The sequence below is a fragment of the Canis lupus genome, chromosome 38, assembly GCF_011100685.1.
Source record: "Canis lupus familiaris isolate Mischka breed German Shepherd chromosome 38, alternate assembly UU_Cfam_GSD_1.0, whole genome shotgun sequence".
Taxonomy (NCBI): Eukaryota; Metazoa; Chordata; class Mammalia; order Carnivora; family Canidae; genus Canis; species Canis lupus.
The window spans coordinates 24,343,809-24,363,098 of record NC_049259.1 but is presented as its reverse complement, the minus strand read 5'-3'; the positions used below and the strand labels follow the sequence as shown (position 1 = coordinate 24,363,098).

General features: G+C 55.3%; 1 protein-coding gene across 3 annotated transcripts; it reads left to right on the top strand.

Moving 5' to 3' along the window:
- The first annotated feature begins 1,445 nt into the window (after positions 1–1,445).
- On the top strand, positions 1,446–5,763 carry CD1D (CD1d molecule). 3 transcript variants are annotated; one of them, XM_038586406.1, is made up of 6 exons: positions 1,446–1,670; positions 1,809–1,929; positions 3,554–3,832; positions 4,169–4,447; positions 5,353–5,455; positions 5,554–5,763. In XM_038586406.1, exons 2-6 carry the CDS (start codon positions 1,887–1,889, stop codon positions 5,573–5,575), a joined length of 726 nt encoding a protein of 241 aa, XP_038442334.1. In that variant the 5' UTR covers positions 1,446–1,670; positions 1,809–1,886; the 3' UTR covers positions 5,576–5,763. The 3 variants fall into 3 exon arrangements, with proteins under 3 accessions (XP_038442334.1, XP_038442333.1, XP_038442335.1); XM_038586405.1 differs by having other exon boundaries at positions 1,446–1,929; XM_038586407.1 differs by lacking the exons at positions 1,446–1,670; positions 1,809–1,929 and adding an exon at positions 3,195–3,452.
- Positions 5,764–19,290: the final 13,527 nt, after the last annotated feature.

The following is a 19,290-nucleotide window of genomic DNA, read 5'->3' as shown; positions in this document are numbered from 1 at the left end:
CAGCGGCAGGCCCAGCGCGGGAAGGAGCCCCGGGGGGCGCGAGAAGCCCCCCGGGTGGTCCCGGGGCCTCCTCCCCCCTCACCGGGAGGCCGGGGTGGAAGTCAAGCCGCAGACCCAGGTGCCCGGCCGGGCCTCCAGCGCTGGTCCTGTCTGTGGCCACTGTTGGTCAGACCCTTGTGATCCTCGGAGCGGCCTCCACCCTGCCCCGGCCGTGGTGGCCTGGGGTCACGGACCCTCGAGGCTGAAGGAAACCACAGGAATCCTGTCACCTGGTATCATCCTATCTCCTAGTAGGACGTGCCACCCCCCCCACCCCCCCCAATGCAGCCCTGAGAAAAAGAAGTCCTGGGCCAGGGGTTAGCAGACCTCAATCGGAGTGCTGGCCCACGTTGCTGTGGCCAGGCCGCTCCCTGGCCCCCTGGGGGTGATGACCCTTCTCTCCAGCAGTTGTTATGGGGGGCACGCGAAGTGGCCCATGTGACGGCTCTTGGGGAACCAAAAATGCTCTAGAAGCGAGGGTGGGCTTGATCTGGGGGCTCGGATGGTAGCCGGTTCCCAGCACCGGGGGAGCACTCTGGCCCCTCCTCCTGATGACGCCCGTGCCCTGCTTCTGTGACCCCAACCTGTGGGATGGGACCTGGCCTTGCCCCCCAGGGTCCTCCGGTGACTCCATGAGTCTCCTCCAGAAGGAAGCGGCTAAAGCTGTCGTGGCTAAACGCATCCGCCTCACGCGACCTTTGGAAAATTCGTTGGCGTATCTCCTCCATAACCCCGATCTCTGACGGTCATGCTACCTGGCTTTTGTTTCTGATAAAAAAAAAAAAAAATCACAAACAGTTCTTGAGTCAGAAAGGATGTTAGCACTAGAAAATTCGAGGATGCAGATAAACTATAAACAGATTCTTCAAGTTTGACAGGAGGCTGGACGCTGGGAGGACGCTAAGTGAGGCACCGCGCTGGGATTGGGAGAGCCTTGATCCTTTTACTTTTCCGCCTCCTCTCTGGGCTTCCAGCCACTATTTGGTCAGTTTCACAGCTTCATTCAGTCACTCTCCCCGTGCAGCACAAATAATTTTTTGGAAGATTGTATTTATCTATTTGACAGAGAGAAAGCACAAGCAGGGGGAGCAGTAGAGGGAGAGGGAGAAGCGGGTTCCCCTTCGAGGAGGGAGCCCGATGCCGGAACTCGATCCCAGGACTCTGAGACCATGACCCGAGCCGCAGGGAGGTGCCTAAGCAGCTGGGCCTCCCAGAAGCCCTCAAAATAATTTGTCCGTGTGGTCTCAAAGTGTTCTGGGGCCGCACTGAGCGCCCCGAGGCGGGCTGGGTAAGGGCTGCCTCCCAGACACAGCCCTGTCTCTGGAGGACTGTCCCTGCACCCCGCAGGCTCCGCGGGGGCCGGGAGGGCTGGGAGAGAGACAGAGCTTGGCCCTCTTCTTGTTGTAATTACCAGCAGATGTGCGCGGGGAGCGGGGAGTGACACAGCTGGCAGCGGAGAGGGGCCCCTTAGGGTCTTCCTGTCTGCCTTTGCTCATTCAGGGAGATCCGGGAAGACCCCTTGAGAAAGTGACCTTTGAGCTGAGGTCTGAGTAAGAGAAACTACGCATCAGAAGGGGGTGACAGGAGGAGCGGGCCTGGAGCTTTCCAAGTGGAGGAAACTCTACAAAGAGGTCAGGCATGAAGAAGCTTTGCATGTTGGAGGAACTGAAAGCCTGGTGGCTGGGCCAGGCACGGAGCAATGGGAGGGACACAGCAGGGCCACCGAGGTCAGGCCAGGCCCCATCCACCTCCGTGGTCTTTATCTTAAGAAACCTACTTCCGGAGATGCAGCCGCAGGTTAGGGCGGTGGTGGTGGCGCTGGAAAGGTAGAGGAGGACACACTCGAGATGCTTCCAAAGACGGGGGCTGGAGGAGTTGCCCAGGATTCAGGTAAGAGTAGTGCGGGGCTGGGAGGTGTCGGGGCGTCTAGGTTTGGACCTGCCAGAGGGGCCTGTCCTCACTAGCGTGGACGCTCTGGAGCCCCGGCCGGTTGTTCAGGGCCACTGGGAGCCGTGGGGGCCCTGCTGTCCCCGTGCAGTCGTAATGGGCTTTTGGCCTTTCGGGCAGAGGCTCACATCTGGAGGGTGACCGGAGGAGGGGCTGGAGCAGACGGGGCAGGTGGAGAGGCAGGGGGTGAGCGGGAGGGGCAGGGGGGCAGGAGGGAAACAGGAGCCTGGATGGGGGGGAAAGAGGGGCTGGGGACACTGAGGGGGATATTGATGAGATTGGGGGGTGCGAGGTGGGGGCAAGGAGATTGGAGGGGCGGGGGATTCAGATGTTGGAGGGGGAGGATGGGGGCGGGGGACGGGAGCTTGGGGGGAGGATGGGAGCTTGGGGTGGAGGATGGGAGCTTGAGGGGGGAGGATGGGGTGGGGGATGGGAGCTTGGGGGAGGATGTGGTGGGGCATGGCAGCTTCAGAGGAGGATGGGGAGGGGCATGGGAGCTTGGGGGAGAGGATGGGGGCAGGTGCTGGGAACTGGTGGGGGATGGCAGCTTGGGGGGAGGATGGGGCGGGTGCTGGGAGCTGGGGGAGGATGGGGCAGGGGATGGGAGCTTGGGGGGAGGATGGGGACGGGGGATGGGGGCTTGGGAGGAGGATGGGGATGGGGGATGGGAGCTTGGGGGAAGGAGGGGCGGGGCCTTGGGGTTTGTGGGCTCGGATGGGGCCAGAGATGTGAGCTTGTGGGCTCGGATGGGCCGGGGATGGGGCTCTGGGGGAGGATGGGCCGGGGACGGAGATTGGAGGAGGGGACGGGGAGGGGCGTCGCGGGGGGCGCGGCCCGAGGAGCGGCTTTAAGAGCGGCATCCTGCCGGGGGGTGCGGGGGAGGGCTGGGGCGGAGGGGCCGTCCCGCGGGGAGGGCGGCGAGGTGGGCTCCCCAGCCCGTGCCCTGGGCGCTCCGCGGCCGCCGCTGGGTGGGGGGGTCGCCCCGTGGGTCGGGGGAGCCCTGGGGGCGCGCGGGGCGGCGCGCGCGGGGGGCGCCGGAGACCCAGGGTCCCGGGGCCCCCGACGGGCCACGGCGCAGGTGCGGATCCCGCGCGGCTGGTGGCTGCTGTGGGCCGCGTGGCTGCCGCTGGGCGCCGGCGATCCGCCCGCCGCGCCCCGGTCCCCGTCCGCGCCCCCGTCCCCGTCCGCGCCCCCGTCCCCGCCCCCGTCCCCGTCCCGGCTGCGCTGCCTGCAGGTGTCGGTGTTCGCCAACGGCAGCTGGGCGCGCACGGACGGGCAGGCTTGGCTCGGGGAGCTGCAGGCCTTCGGCTGGAGCAACGGCTCGGACGCCGTCCGCTGCCTCCGGCCCTGGGCGCGCGGCGCGTGGGGCGCGGGGAGGTGGCGCGCGCTGCAGGAGCAGCTGGGCCTGTACCGCCGCAGCTTCACCCGGGACGTGCGGGAGCTCGTGAAGATGCTGCAGCTGCGCTGTGAGCCCCCGGCCCCGGCGGCCGCCCCCTCCCCGGGCCCCCGACCCGCACCCGCACCCGCGCCCGCGCCCTGACCTGGTCCCCGCCCCGCCTGCTCGCAGACCCCTTGGAGATCCAGGTGTCCGCCGGCTGCGAGGTGCGCCCCGGGAACACCTCCGAGGACTTCTTCCACGCAGCCGTCCAGGGGGAAGAGATCCTGAGTTTCCAAGGGTCTCACTGGGTGCCCGCGCCCCAGGCCCCGCGCTGGGTGCACAGGGCCACCAAGGAGCTCAACAAGGACCAGGGGACCAGGAGGACGGTGCGGGAGCTCCTCCGGGACACCTGCCCCCCGTTTGTCAGAGGCCTGCTGGAGGCAGGGAGGTCGGAACTGGAGAAGCAAGGTGAGCCTGCCCCTCACCCCTGCCTGCACCCCGGTGCATGGGCGCTGGGGCCAGACTCTGGGGTCACCGGGGAGTGGGGTGGGGGCCTGAGGCTGTTTACTCCTCCTGCAGAGGCTCACTCAGCACCCCTGGGGTCCCAGGAGCTGAATTAGGTAGACAGTGGGGGTCAAGCAGGGTCTCTGCCCAAAGAGACCGGGGAACAGTTAGAGCAGTACACCTCACAGGGCTCTGCAGGGGATCCCGGAGGATCTGTGAGGGGCTGTGAGGGAGAGTCAGGAGGGCCTCCACCCCAGCGGGTCGCCACCTTGAGATCCCCCGCTTCCTCGTTGGACACAGAGCGACCCGAGGCCTGGCTGTCCGCGGGCCCCGCTCCCGGGCCTGGCCGGCTGCGGCTGGTGTGCCACGTCTCCGGCTTCCACCCCAAGCCTGTGCGGGTGACGTGGATGCGGGGCGAGCAGGAGCAGCGGGGCACCCGGCGAGGCGACGTCCTGCCCCATGCTGACGGCACGTGGTATCTCCGAGTGACCCTGGACGTGGCTGCCCGGGAGGCAGCCGGCCTGTCCTGCCGGGTGAAGCACAGCAGTCTAGGGGGCCAGGACATGGTCCTCCACTGGGGTGAGGAGGGGCTGGGGCCCCACTGTGCACGAGGAGGGGGGTCTGCGAGCATCCAGAGGGGCCTGGGCCACAGGTGGGTTTGGACACACAGGACAGAGGAGTTTCCAAGATGAGCCCGCTCCCCGCCAGGAGGGCAGCCACTTAGAGGAACAAAGTCTGCACAGGAGAAGGGTCGGGATGGGGCACCGTCCACCGTGGGTGGGGGCTCAGTCGGCGGAGCGTCTGCCTTCAGCTCAGGTCGTGGGATCATAGGATCCAGCCCTGGGTGGGGCTCCTGCTTGGTGGGGAGCCTGCTTCTCCCTCTCCCTCTGCTGCCCGCCCCCCCCCCCCCGCTTGTGTTAATGCACGCTCTATCTCTTTCTCTTTCTTTCTCTTTTTCTCTGTCAAATAAATAAAATCTTAAAAAAAAGGGGGGGGGGTTGAGATAAATGTCCCATATTTAAGAAAAAAGAGACCAAACAATTTGCAGGTCCAGAAGTAGGTGTCAAATAAAGAATCCCAGGAGGGGTCCCTCCCCCAGAGAGGCAGGGTTGAGGGCTCCCTGACTGTGCCCCGCCTTGGAGGCCCCTTGTCCCCAGCTCCTTTGAAACCGGTGCCATTCTTCTGAGTTTAGGGCTGAAGGGACGGGCACTGAGCTGGGTCGGGTCCGCTGGCCCTGATCCCGCGGGGGGAGTGGAAGAGCTGACCCAGGTCGGCCTGGCCGCTGGGGTCCTTCCTCTGCGCGGGGTCCCGCCTTGTGCTCCAGCGCGGGGTCCTGGCTCCTAGGCCCGGAGACGAGACGGGCTCCCTGGATTGCAGAGGAACAGAGTGGGCGCTCCCTGGGGGGAGGCGGTGAGAAGTGCTTCGACACCCTCCTGTGGGCGTAGGAAGGGGTCCTGGGGTGAGAGCCTGTGATCCCCACGCAGGGAGGAGCCGCTCCTCCGCGTGGCTGGTCGCCGTGGCCGTGCTGGGGTCCCTCCTGGTGATCGGGTGCCTTGGATGCTCAGCCGCCTGGTGCAGGGCGCGCCGGTAGGTGTCCCCTTCCTGACCCCCCTTCCCTCAGCCTCTCTCCGTTGCCTCGCCCCCTGCGCCCCCCTTAATGCCTTCTCCCCCCTACACCTTCTCAGCTCCTATCAAGACATCTTGTGACTGTGCTCGCCGCACCTGCCCGTGTGGGACTCAGGACCCCAAGGGCCCAGGACGTGGGCGCAGCGGCTGAGGGTGAAGAAAGGCTGCCTCGGGGACACAGGACACTCACAGGGCAGCTCGCATCACGGCCCTTTAACAGTCTAAGGTCAAAGCTCTTTCTCAGTAAACTGCAAGTTTCTAAGCCGCAAGGGGTTCTGTAAACCAGGGCGTGCAAAGGTCCGGGGGCACGCAGGGAATGCCGCGCGAGGCCGTGTGCGGCCGTCAGTGTCGGGTGGCGCCCTCGGCCGCGAACTGGGAAGCGCTCGCGCCCCAGGAAGTCGGAGAGGAAGGGGCGCATGAATAGAGGAAGAGCCTACATTTTCCAGGGGAGCCGATGGCTAGGTTCTCGCGCGAGCCCGTTAACACGCGCACTCGAGCTCTTCCAAGACGTGTGCCCCGCGCCGCGTTCCCCTGGGCGGCTCCCGGATGGCCGCGGGCGGGCTCAGAGTTCGGGTCTCTTTTGGAAAAGAGCTGGTCCTGAATGACAGGTTGGTAGTTCGGGGGCACAGCTGCTTCTGCGAATCCGGCTTTAACAAGGGGGACATGTTCCTCTTTCAGAGAAAGGCTGTGGGAAACGGGGGTGTCTCAGGGTTTATTTGCTGTAACTGATTTGCGAAGGGGAAATGGGAGCGGGTTAGGAAAAAACAGAACAAAACAAAGTTACTCTGGGTGGGGCGGTTTTTCCCAAACGGCCACTTTGTTGAGATTGGAGGAAGGGAGTCCTGAAGGAGTCAGCTTGGGCCGGCTGCGCTGGTCCCGCCCAGTTGGGGACCCTCGAGTGTCTCCGGGAAGTGGGGCTAAACTTTGGAGAGTGTTTGCTGGAGAGAATTAGGATATTCGGCCTCTTGTACGCTGGGCCCGCAGGTGGAGCCTTGGATGTGGGCGAGGACCTCCCGGCTCCCAGGGCCCTGGTTCCCAGCTGCCTTCTCCTGACCGGGACCCCGTCTCGGCCCTACTAAGTGAGGGACGGGAGCGGGGCCCCCGGAACGTGTGTCTGAACAGGCCTTTGGGGGGTTCTGACATTCAGACGCGGCGCCTTGGCTTTGGGGAACGCGGTGCCACGGATTCCTCCGACGGCTAGTGGGGCCCCGGGCCTGGGCTTAGTCGGTGGGGGGGGGGGGGGCTTCCTGGAAGGGGAGGCTGGAGGCGAACCAGCAAGGGCCTTGGCTGCAGGGTCCTCCTGTGTCAAGTGGAAGCAGGATCCTGACTCAGGCGCCCGGCCTTGGACCCCCAGCCTGCAGAACGGGGTATAAGCCACCCCTTCCTGGCATCTGGGCACAGCACCCGGCGGGAGACGACAGGTGACCTCCCGGGGGTGGGGAGCAAATGTGGACCAGCGTGTGGTGTGTAACGCCTTCACAGCAGGGACCTGGGGGCGCCTGGGGGCCCCGTGGGCCGGCGCCTGCCTTCAGCCCAGGGCGTGACCCCGGGGCCCTGGGATCGAGTCCCACATCGGGCTCCCTGCATGGAGCCTGCTTCTCTGTCTGCCTGCGTCTCGGCCTCTGTCTCTCGTGAATAAATAAAATCTTTAAACAAAAACAAGGACCACCCCCCCTCGCCCTGTTACCGTCCCTGATACCACCTGACCCAGGTGCCCGGTTGGCTCATCCTCCTCCCGCCGTGGAGGCTGTGGACCCTCCCGGTGGCCGGTGCACACTCAGGCCGCACGTTCCAGTCCCTTCTGAGATCGGTGGGGGTGGGGGGGCCCTGCCCGAGGGAGGGAGGGGCTGCCCCAGGTCCCGGCCAGCGCAGTGGGTCTGAGAGTGGGTGCCCACCCTGCCAGGCCCCTCTCACCTGGAACGCACAGTAGGTACACGGATGCCCGCCCTGCCAGGCCATCCTCCCACCTGGAACACTCAGTGGGTGTACGGGTGCCCACCTTGCCAGGCCCCTCCGCCCCCCCGGGCTGGGAGCGCACAGTGGGTGCGCAGGTGCCCACCCTGCCGGGCCCTGCCACCTGCCCAGAGCACCTGGACACGGCCCTGTGCCCTCAGCCGGGCCATAACCTTCCCATGCCCTGTCTGCACGACACCGGCGCCCCCAAGGATCACTGGCACGTTGTCCGTCGGTCCGTCCGGGAGCCCACTCCACCTGCAGGGCCTTGCCCGGCCTATGCTCGTGCCCCTGCCGTGTCTGCAGAACTGCTCCAGCGTGCGCACCGACTGCAGGCCGCGTGTGGCCCTCTCGGCCTCCACCTGCTCCGACGACGCCTGCGCTCTAGCCCTGGAGGGGCAGGGTCACCTTTCCAGCCGTGCCTCCTTGCACATTCTTCCCCGGCCCTGCAGTTTTCCGTAGGGTCTTCTTTTTATCTTAGTTACCGTCTTCTCACGTTTACCGATTCTACTAACCCCCGTCTGTTTTGCTCATGCTGTGGTTTCTGCTTCCTAACTGGACTCGGGTGGGTGCCCGTGGTGCGTCTGTGACCATATGGAGGCCTTGGCGCGCTCTCCGAGGCTGTCCCTCACCTGACCCTTGCTCTTAAGTCTGGCACAGAGTCGATGGGCTTCGCGGTGAGGCCGTGGCTTCCCCTCCCAGAGCTTCCCTGCCAGGCCATGCTGGGGTTAGGAGGCGACCCGGTGATAAACCAAGCAGGGCAGGCGTGACGGGGCACAGGCTTTTGAGGGATGTACCGTTTGCTGTGCGTGCACAGCCCCGGCTTCCAAGCGCCACCTCCCGGGATGGGCCTCTGTTCTGCGGAGGCCACGGGGACCCTCCCGTGCGACTGTCCACTCCTCAGGCTCCCTGCCCCGACGGTCTCCCCACGGCTTCTGCGCCCCCTGCCCCGTTGGCTCAGTGCGGCCGCTGCCGTGGGGCGCTGCGCGGGGAGGCTGGGCCCTCCGGCTGCGGTTTCCAATTCAGACTGGCTTCCCCCAGGGCTTCTGTGATCCTGCTGCACCGTCCCTAGAAGGCTCTTCTACATTTAGTCCCTTGGCTTTTCACCCTGCACCTGACCGTCTTTTCTATTTCCCTGGGAAAGTCAGGATTATCCAGGAATGAGTCCCACATCTTCCTCCTTCTGGCTCACGGGGTGAGGGGCTTTCCCCTCACGTCTATCAGCGGACACACGTCCACCTTTGCTAAGCTGGACCCTTCCACCTGGCCTTTGTGCAGCACAGCCCTGGGGCTTGTGCCTGGTGTCTTGACCCTGCGGGCTCCCCACCTTGAGCGCACCCCTGTTCCTAGACGGCCTGGGACATTTAAAACACAAGCAAAAAAAAAAAAAAAAACCCTAAAAATAAATAAATAAATAAATAAATAAATAAATAAATAAATAAATAAATAAATAACAAACCATAAGTGGAAAAACTTTGTGGGCCCAAACTCATTTTTTTTTTGGAAAAATTCTGAAGTTATGTATCTGGATAATATTTCATGTTTGAACGCATGTCTTCATTCCTTTCCTTGAGATTTTACTTTTCGTTCTTACCCACGCACGCAAGGTGCCCGTGCATTCCCGTGTGCCCCAGGGAAGAATGTTGCAGAACGGGGAGACAGGAACCCCAGGTTGCGTCGCCGAAGGTTCAGTGATGGCAGACGGTGTAGGACGTGGCAGGTTAGACTGGAAGATCTTCGCAAGCCAGAGCAAGGTGTGTGTGAGGGCTCTAGCTGCCCGTGACACGTGTGCCAGGGCAGCGGCAGGCCCCGGAGAGAGTGACCAGGGGGCAGTCCTGGGCGGTGGAGCGGGGAAGCTGTGACACATGCTTGTGACTGTGGCACCGAAAGGTCAGGACGGACACCGGATCTGAGAGGCGGTGCGGGAAGCGAGGCGAACATTTGAGCCTCGCTTGTCTGCGTGGCTCAGGGGACAAGCACCGGGGGTTGTTGGATTCGGGTCAGGACTCCGGGAACCGCGGCAGAGACTGGGGAAAGCTGAGGTTCTGTGTCCCCCCCCCGCCCCCGCCAAGAGGAGTGAGGCTCAGACCTAGAAGTTAGAGGTCGAGCATGGAAGCCAAGCAAAGTGCTGTGCGCTCAACCTGCAGTCGAACATGTACACCTGCCACCTGTGGGTTGCGAAGCATTGTCTGCAGCCGCGTCAGGGATGACCCCCAGCCCTGAGCCAGGGAATGTTGAGCCCCCCGCCGGGCCTGTGCTGGACAGTGTGTCTGACGTCGGGATGCACACGGACATCCCCGTGGGTTACGACGTGCTCCGTGTGAAAGAGGCCTCCGAGGGAAGCCTCGTTTGCGTGCGGACACGCAGCGGCTGCGGGCAGAGGAACCCGAGGGGGAAAGCAGCCTGGTCAGAGCTTCCTGAGAAGATTAATTTCAAGCTCTAGCTTGAAATGGAGGGAAGTGGGAAGTCACATCCGCGGCCTGGATCTCGGATTCCAGATTTCAGCAGCGCCGGCCACATCAAGGCCTGACAGCTCCGGGATGGCGCTGGCCTGGGGGCAGTTTCACCTTAGAAATGTAGAGTCCACTCCCGGGAGCGCATTTTGGAGGGTGCAGAGTCGCACGCCCTGCGCTGCACTTCAGACGTTTAAGGTCGTGGTGCTGGCAAAAGAGAAACGGGAAGTGGGGCCAGTTTCTTGCTGGGCAAAGAGCGCTCGACACAGAGAATGTGCTGGGAGGCCCGGGCCAGGCCGGGTGAGCCGTGAGGAGCCCGAGTTGAGATGCCGGCCTCGTGGCCTTTGGAAAACCAAGCAGAAGTCCTCTTCTCTCGAGCCCGAGACCCAGCTGGCAAGGCAGAGGGACCCTTGTGTCCTCTATAGATGTGACGAGAAGAGCTAAGCTTAACTCTTCCTGCAGATGGTAAGACCTTTCATACATGGAAAATCCAAGCAACAATGTGGAGAAAGGGGAACCCTCTTGCCCCGTTGGGCTGCCCCTCCGACCCTGGGTCAAAGCACATCAGGTCGCCACGGCAACCCCAGTGACGTCAGAGGCCTGGCATGACGTCACGCTGTGGCCCCACGGGGGAACCCACCAACCTTGCCAGCTTTTTTGAAGAAGGAGGACTGTATGGGAGACTCTGCTGTGTTCTAGCTTTGGAGGGGACGATGTGAGCTGGTGCAGCCACTCTGAAAACTGTGTGGAGGTTCCTCAAAGAGTTAAAAATAGACCTGCCCTACGACCCAGCAATTGCCCCGCTGGGGATTTACCCCAAAGATACAGATGCAGTGAAACGCCGGGACACCTGCACCCCGATGTTTCTAGCAGCAATGGCCACGATAGCCAAACTGTGGAAGGAGCCTCAGTATCCATCGAAAGATGATGGATAAAGGAGCTGTGGTTTATGTACACAATGGAATATTCCTCAGCCATCAGAAACGACAAATACCCACCATTTGCTTCGACGTGGATGGAACTGGAGGGGATTATGCTGAGTGAAGTAAGTCAATCGGAGAAGGACAAACATTATATGGTCTCATTCATTTGGGGAATATAAATAATAGTGAAAGGGAATAAAGAGGAAAGGAGAAAAAATGAGTGGGAAATCTCAGAAAGGGAGACAGAACATGAAGACTCCTAACTCTGGGAAACGAACTAGGGGTGGTGGAAGGGGAGGTGGGCGGGGGGTGGGGGTGACTGGGTGACGGGCACTGAGGGGGGCACTTGATGGGATGAGCACTGGGTGCTATATGTGGGCAAATTGAACCCCAGTAAGAAAAAGAAAAAGAAAATCCAAGCAACGGTATTTGACAGAGCAAAAAACGACTTGCATTTAGATGGGAATTTTTGTCATGGGGACAAGGTAAGTGTATGCAAATCAAAGCTATTCTCTCGGGAGGTGGGCGGGGAGTGGGGGTGAATGGGTGACGGGCACTGAGGTGGGCACTTGACGGGATGAGCACTGGGTGTTATTCTATATGTTGACAAATTGAACACCAATAAAAAATAAATTTATTAAAAAAGCTATTCTCTCTATTAGCAATAACCAACTAGACCTGAAAACGGGAATAAATAGTCCATTCAAAAAAAATGACAGAATTATAAAATTCTTAGGAAGAGATTTCACAAAAATGGTACAGACCCCAAATGAAGAAAAGGCACGGAGTCCTCTGAGGGGCAAAAGACACGTTCTGAATGAATGGAAACATACAGTCTGTTCTTGGTTTAGAAGAGTTAAAATAGGGATCCCTGGGTGGCGCAGCGGTTTGGTGCCTGCCTTTGGCCCAGGGCGCGATCCTGGAGACCCGGGATCGAATCCCACGTCGGGCTCCCGGTGCATGGAGCCTGCTTCTCCCTCTGGCTGTGTCTCTGTCTCTCTCTGTGTGACTATCATAAATAAATAAATAAATAAAATTAAAAAAAAAAAAAGAGTTAAAATAATCAAATATCAATCCCCAAGATGTGTAAGCTAAATGACATTCTTGGTATTAAAATAGCCAAAAATGTGAAAAAAAAATGGTCTGAGTATGGGATCTGCGGTACTAAATGTTAAAACTCAGAGGCAGTGTCATCAAAATACGGTTATGGGCAGTGGGGGTGCGTGTGGGGGGACAGGACGGATGTGAACCTGGACAGAGATTCTAACTACAGTAGAGCGAATACAAATCATCAAACTGGCTAAGACTCTAGCTTTTAATTATTCCAACCACTAAAAAGCTATTAATTTTGTGACATGAAAGAGGTGCTAATTATTGGTACAATGGCAATCGTATTACAATATACAAACATATCGAATTCAAGTGTTACATACCTTAAATGAAGGCTATGTTTTGTGTCAGACGTGTTTCGGAGAAAATCTAATCAAATCATGAAAAGCTAAGAAGAAAGGACTCTGGTGATAAAATTGAGCAATAGTTGAGTAGAGGAGTAAAATAGGCAAAAGATTTATGCAATCTGAAAAGAAACCAGAGTATAGAGGAGTAAAAGAGGAAGGCAGGGAAAGGAGAGAGTTCCTGTCACTGCAGAAGCGTGATCAATGAGGGCGCTGGCTCTCCGTCTAGGAAAACCATAATATTGGAAATCTCCCTCGCAGCGTAAATAAATTCCAGATATATTAAACACGGAAGTTTTGAAGTCTTTTTTTTTTTTTACCAAAATAGGAACAAGTAAACTATAAAATAAAATAAATAAAATAAAATATGCATTTTATTTTAAATATATAAATGAAATATATTTATAAATATAAATTTGAATATAAATTTAAAAATTAGAGTTTTGTATGGCAGGAGACAGATTGGGGAAAATATCTATATTAAATCACAGATGGCCTTGCACAGTGTTAATAATGGGAAACACCTCTTACTCATTTATAAGAAGCAGCTCAGAGCTCCAAGAGTAACAGGGCAGACTCGACGGGTAACTCATAAAGAGCAAATCTGAACTGGGTAACAACCATAAAAAGAAATAACCAGCGTCGTAGTTGTCGTGGGACCGCAGGTACAAGGAGCTGGCCTTCTCCGCAGACTGGCAGCCGGGAGGAGACTAGACGTGATTTTTCAGAACAGCCCTTGGGAAAGCTCTTGGACAAGGTCTCGTCACAGGAAGAAACCGTAGACGTCTCGCCCCACAGATGCACCCCTGAGACTATTTTGGGAAAGCGAAGGAAGCAGCCCGGAGGCTGCAGGCGAATGCGGTCCCGCAGAGAAGGGTGCAGGGGGCCGTGGGCTCCCCAAGGCGAGCACCGTGCAGACACCGATGCGGGCTCGGGGGGTCCTGGACCGGGACAGGCCGATCACAGAGTTCGGCGGCCGAAGCAAAACCGAAGTTGACTTGTGTCAGAAGATCGACATCCCCAGGTAGGTGCCAAGGGGGACCCACGAGGAGGGCGGGGACGCGGGCTTCCTGTGAAGTGCCACCGGTGTAGGCACCCCGAGCGCAGGGCCGGGCCTGGAAAGGGGACGGTGGTTTCTCTGTAGGAGGACAGGGCGGCGCAGCTGTGTGGCCTCGTGTCCCCGGGAGCAGGGCCAGTGCGATGGGCGGGAGGCGGCCACTGTGCTGGTGACCGCGGCCTCCTGGGCTCGGCAGGCCGGGGGTGGCTGGGTGGCCGCCACCGACGAAGCCACGCGGTCTGTTGCCGTCCACTTGGCTGGGTCCCGGCAGCATCATGAGAATTCAACTTACTTCTCTGAACTTCCCCTTCCTTTCTTCATGGGGATGACGACTCACACGTGTGTGAAGCTAAGAGGGACTCAAACACCAGAGCGCCACAGGAAGCAACGAAGCGCCGATGTGCTGTGGCTCCTTGGCCAGCTTTCCATTCCCTAAGGGAAGCTAAACTACCATGCCTTGGGGGGGGCACCCCAGCGGGGAGCAACAGGATGACGGTTTACGGTAACACGGGGTGGCTCGAAGCAACAGGGGGACAGCGGGCCGCGACTCTGACAGCACCCAGTACTCTCCGGAGACTCTGCACCATTTTGACCATTGGCCGTCACCCCCGACGGAGCCGCAGCCCTTGGGAAGCTCTGCGATCCTCTCGAGGGGAGCTCCTAAGTTCATGACAGAAAAATGGAATCCACGAGGCCACGCTGAGGTTTATATGTGACTGTATTCTTTCTTTCCTTTCTTTTAATCAAGCAGATCGAAGCTAGAGGTGAACCAGAGCAGTCGTAGGAAAACAACAACAACAACAACAACAAAGAGATTATCCTTTTCTTTGCAATTTGGATATGCTGCAAACACGATGAGCAGCTTTCTGACTGGGATCGGAAAGGAGGTGGAAGATCCTTGTTACCATCATAACAGTAAGAATTAGACATTATAAAAGGGGTATTTATCTAGGAAGCTATTGAAGAGATGTGGAAGCAAGAAAACGCCCAACGGACTGATCTTCAGAGAGAGGTCACCTTACCCGTGAGGAAGGAAGCAACACTGGAGAAGAAAGCTTGGCAGCGTTCAGAGAGACGAGGAAGCGATGTCGGGGGCGGGCTGGGGTGCTGGGGTCTCGAGACTCTCAAATGCAGCAATAATTTACTTGACCTAAAAATTCTCCCTAGCTTCCCAGTCTCCTTGTGCTGAGAAAAGGGGAAGTGCGGGTGGGACCGTCAAATAGAAAAGAGTCTAGTCTCACGTCTTCTTGTGATTTTACCCTGTCTCAAAAGATGAAACGTGTCTAACTCCCGCCAGGCTCCAGGATTGAATATTGATGAGACCAAAGAAATCAGACTTGGCGAGAAGCACTGTAGCTCTGGGAGGACAGGATGGTTGAAAGGCAAGGTCAATTTTAAACACTTGCCTAGGCTAACGTTCATGTTATACTTAAGACAATCGGAGCAGTCACCTCCTCACTTCAGCAGCCCTGCACTGGAAAGAGATTGCATGTTCTTAGAAATAAAAACAAAGCAAAAGAGCTGAATTATTATTTTTTTTATAAATTTACTTTTATTGGTGTTCAATTTGCCAACATACAGAATAACACCCAGTGCTCATCCCATCAAGTGCCCCCTCAATGCCCATCACCCAGTCACCCCCACCCCCCGCCCACCTCCCCTTCCACCACCCCTAGTTCGTTTCCCAGAGTTAGGAGTAAAAGAGCTGAATTATCAAGACCCCATGGTATCTATGTACAATGTAGAACATCATAAAACAAATGGAAGGTATTAGAGGAAAATGGGACACATTAAAAAAAGATATCAAGAGAAAGGGATCCACTGATAGCCGAGATGTTGAAACTAACAGGAAAGGAGTTCGAAACTAGGACCAGCAATAAGTTTGGCTCGGGGCACGGCCGTGGGCTATCTCTGGCCCTCAGGTAGGGATCACGGCTCCCCTCAGAGTGGCTGGCTCTGCATCACTTTCTCCTCCTGGGTTCCACTAATGACTCCCTCTACTTGGCTAGTAGGGCCTAGAGCTGGTGATGGCTCTGTGGCCACTAGCTTCAGGTTACTTTACTTGAGGTTCACTTACACTGCATCCATAGTCCTTTATAAACCTCTCTCTTCAAAGGAAAACACATAATATATATTTAGAAATTTAAACGTCAAGATAAAAAGAATGTGTGAAAATGGGGAATCTCATAGATTACTGGAAAACTTTTAAAATGTACAGAACTAGGGAATCCCTGGGTGGCTCAGCGGTTTAACACTTGCCTTCAGCCCAGGGCATGATCCTGGAATCCTGGGATGGAGTCCCAGGTCGGGCTCCCTGCATGGAGCCTGCTTCTCCCTCTGCCTGTGTCTCTGCCTCTCTCTCTCTGTCTGTCTCTCATGAATAAATAAATAAATAAAGTCTTTTAAAAAATGTACAGAAAGTGTTGTGAGAAAAGCATAGTGTAGGATCTTAACAACAGAATAAACACTACGGAAGAAGGAGTTAGTGATGTGGAATAAAGGACCACAGAAATGATCTGAAATAAAACATTGGGGGAAAGGGCTGATAAGTTAAAATAATTGAACAGCACCTTTGATTTGTGTTATAATCATTGGATAGAGGCAGGAAAACTATTTTTAGAAATAATGGCCCAATTTTCCCCAAGACTGATGAAAGAACATCAGCTCGAAAATTCAAACATCCTAGCAGTCCCAAGCAGGATACACTCCAAGGGAACCACACCAGCATATGTCCTCATACACGCTGAAATCCAAAGAGAACGAGAAAATCCTAAAAGCAGCCATGAAAAAAGACACTGCGTACAAGGACAAACGTAAGAACGACATCTTCCCAGTAGAAATAAAAGCTGAAGGGCAAAGAATGGTATCTTCAAGCACAACCTTCAACTTAAAATTTTATGGAATGCTAGATACATTCAGCAAAACTATCCTTCAAACATAAAGACTAAGTAAAAATATTTTCTGATAAATGAGGGCTGAGAGGATTACTGCCAGTGGACCTATTAAGAAATGCTACTGTGAGTCTTTTAGGATGAAGAGAAAAGATACCAGGTATAAGCTTGGAAAAACTGAAGGACCAGGGAGATCTGGGAATAGTCTATAACAGAAATACCTCATAATGATAATATTATGATCAATTCATTAAGAAGGCATAAAAGTCCAGTCAATGCACCTGATAACAGAGTTTCCAAATTCTTGATGGAAAGATTGGTAGATCCTCAGGGAGAAAAAGATAAATCATGATTGGAAACTTTAACACACTGTATCTATATTATTATTTATATTATTATTTATATTATTATACTATTACTATTATTCATATTATTATTTATTTATTGTTTATATACACACATTGTATTTATTAATACAATAAATGAACAAAAATCAATAAGGGCATAGAAGATTCGAGTATAACACCTATTGAACATTACACCTTGCTCATTCAGGATATATGTTTTTTCCCCGGCACATGAAACAAGTATCATTGTAGACCTTGTGCGAGGCCATAAGTGGTCTCAGCAAATACCAGAGAATTGGAATTCCTCGGAATGTATTCTCCGATCATAACGGAATTGAATTTGAGATAGATAGTAAGAAGAAATTTTAAAAAATACCCAAATGTTTGAAAATTAAGCAGCACAATTCAAATAATTCATTGGTTAATGAAGGATTCAGAAGGGAGTTTAGGAAGTTAGGAGTTTAGAGTCAAGCAGACTCTCCACCGAGCGCAGAGCCCTCCTCAAGGCTCAACCCAAGACCCTCGACTACCACCTGAGACCGTGACCCGAGCCGAAACCAAGAGTGGGACTCTCAACTGACTGCGCGACCCGGGTGCCCCTGCTTTATTTAAATTTTAAAATAAATGTACGTGGTGGTGAAACCAATACAAAAGAAAATCGAGTAGTGAACAAGACCGCATAGAGCAACATTCAGGTACGTGCAGTTTAATCTGGGAACGTTGCATTTTGGAAGAAACAACAGTTACGAAAGGAAACTCACAAAAATAAATCCTTTACAAGTGAAATTTAACATTTGAGTTGCCAGTTAGTTTTTACCACATATAATTGTTTCATAGGAAAAAGTGTCAATCCAATGAATATACTTTCAATAAGCTATAAATAAAATTGGGAACAATAGGAATCATTTCATTGCCGCTTTAGAATAAGGGAATTAGGTTGGACTAATGGAAGTTACTTGGTATACTTTCTCCTAAATCCTTAAATGTGCAGCCTGAAGTAGAATGCCTCCCCAAAGCTGGAGAAATTAGGACGTTTAGGTTACAAAGGTGACACAGATATCTCATTTAAGGCTGACTGCAACTGTGGGAAAAAATGGGGGTGGGGGGAGTAGCCCAGAGTGAGATAAAACCCTGCACTTACAGCAGAGTCTGACTACAAAGCTCCCCACATCAACGTAGTTTACTTACAAGGTACTGCGATGAGTTGTCTGGTCTTTTAAGAAGTGTTGGGTTAAGATAAGGTCCCAACCAATGAACAGATGTCACTGCAGGTGACTGTGCACACCAGGCACCGGGTTTTGAATTCAGATCAAGTGCGTCTGAGCAGCAGAGGAGTGGGGGGCGGTTGGGGGTTGGGGGCTGGGGGTTGGTGTCAGGGGTGGGGTCCCCCCCCCCCCCCCCCCCCCCCCCCCCCCCCCCGCAGACACCACCCAAGCCTGGGAAGTCGATGCCCCTGGATGTGTGTAGTTCACCACTAGGTGTCACTGGGTGTGAGTTACTGAGCAGACTGGCGCCTGGAAGGCTCCCCATGAAAGAAGTTGACTTTGTGTGTCGATTATCTCTTTTCTTTGTTTGCTCCCCAAATCCTGAAGGTTTCAGGGGCCTCCTGCATCCTGCCTCACAGCTTCTCAGCCCCGCCCTGAGAACCAACTGCAGCTGCCTTGCTTATCTCCTGCATTTGGGCGCTAAGGCTTTTCTCAGGATGTGGTTGGGACGCCTGTGAGAAGCTGCTTATCACTAGTGGATGCAAGCGTGGGGGTAATTCAGGCCCCACGGGGTATCCTGGGCCAGTAGGGGGAGGGGGGCTGGTACGTGCTCCCCTTGCACCCTCAGGCGCACCATAGAGGATCAGGGCTCCCTGTGACCCGTTGTACTGGCCTTTCCTTTCCTGGTCTAACTCCCGGGGTTCCACCGCTAATGCCTGGCGTCATGTCTTAACCTATCAAGCTTTTTGTGAACCTGAATCTTCATTTCTCTTGGGACCGTATGTGGAATTGGAATCGCTGGGTCACAGGTCACACATTGTGCATTTGACGGATACTGGTTAACAGCTTTTCGCGGTGATCCACCTTCCATCGTCCCCACATTCTCACTTATATTTGGTGCTCACTTTTTTAATTTAAGCCATTCTGGTGGGGATGTAGTGTATCCAACTGTTGTTCTAGTTCGTGTTTCCCTGTTGACTAATGGTTCTTAACCTATTTTCATATGCCTGTTAGCCATTTGGATTCCGTCTTCGGTCAAGGGCCAGTTTAGGTTTTAGCTATTTGTGTGTGTGTCTAGGGGAGGAGTCAGTCATTTTCTTATTGAATTGAATTCCTCTATAATTTCTGTACACAAGTACTTTGTTGGATTCGTGATTGCGAATATCACCGGAGGCTCTGCTTTACTTTCTACTCTCATAAAGTCACATTTGGATGAGGAGGATTTCTTTTTGACAGCACACGGTTTGTGGATGTTTTTCTTTACAACCATCATTATCTAATCCCATAAATTATTCACTCCTATGCTGAGGTCACAAGATTTTCTCCTTAATCTGTGGTTCTCAAATATAAGTGGAATCCTCCAGAAGGCATTTTAGAGCACAAATTATTGGGTTTGTAATTCTTTAGGTCAGGGAAGAGGTCCAGAAATTTGCATTTCTTATAATTTCCAGATGATGCTGTTTCTGTTGGTCTGGGGTCATCACTGAAAACCACTGTAGTATTTTACCTCTGA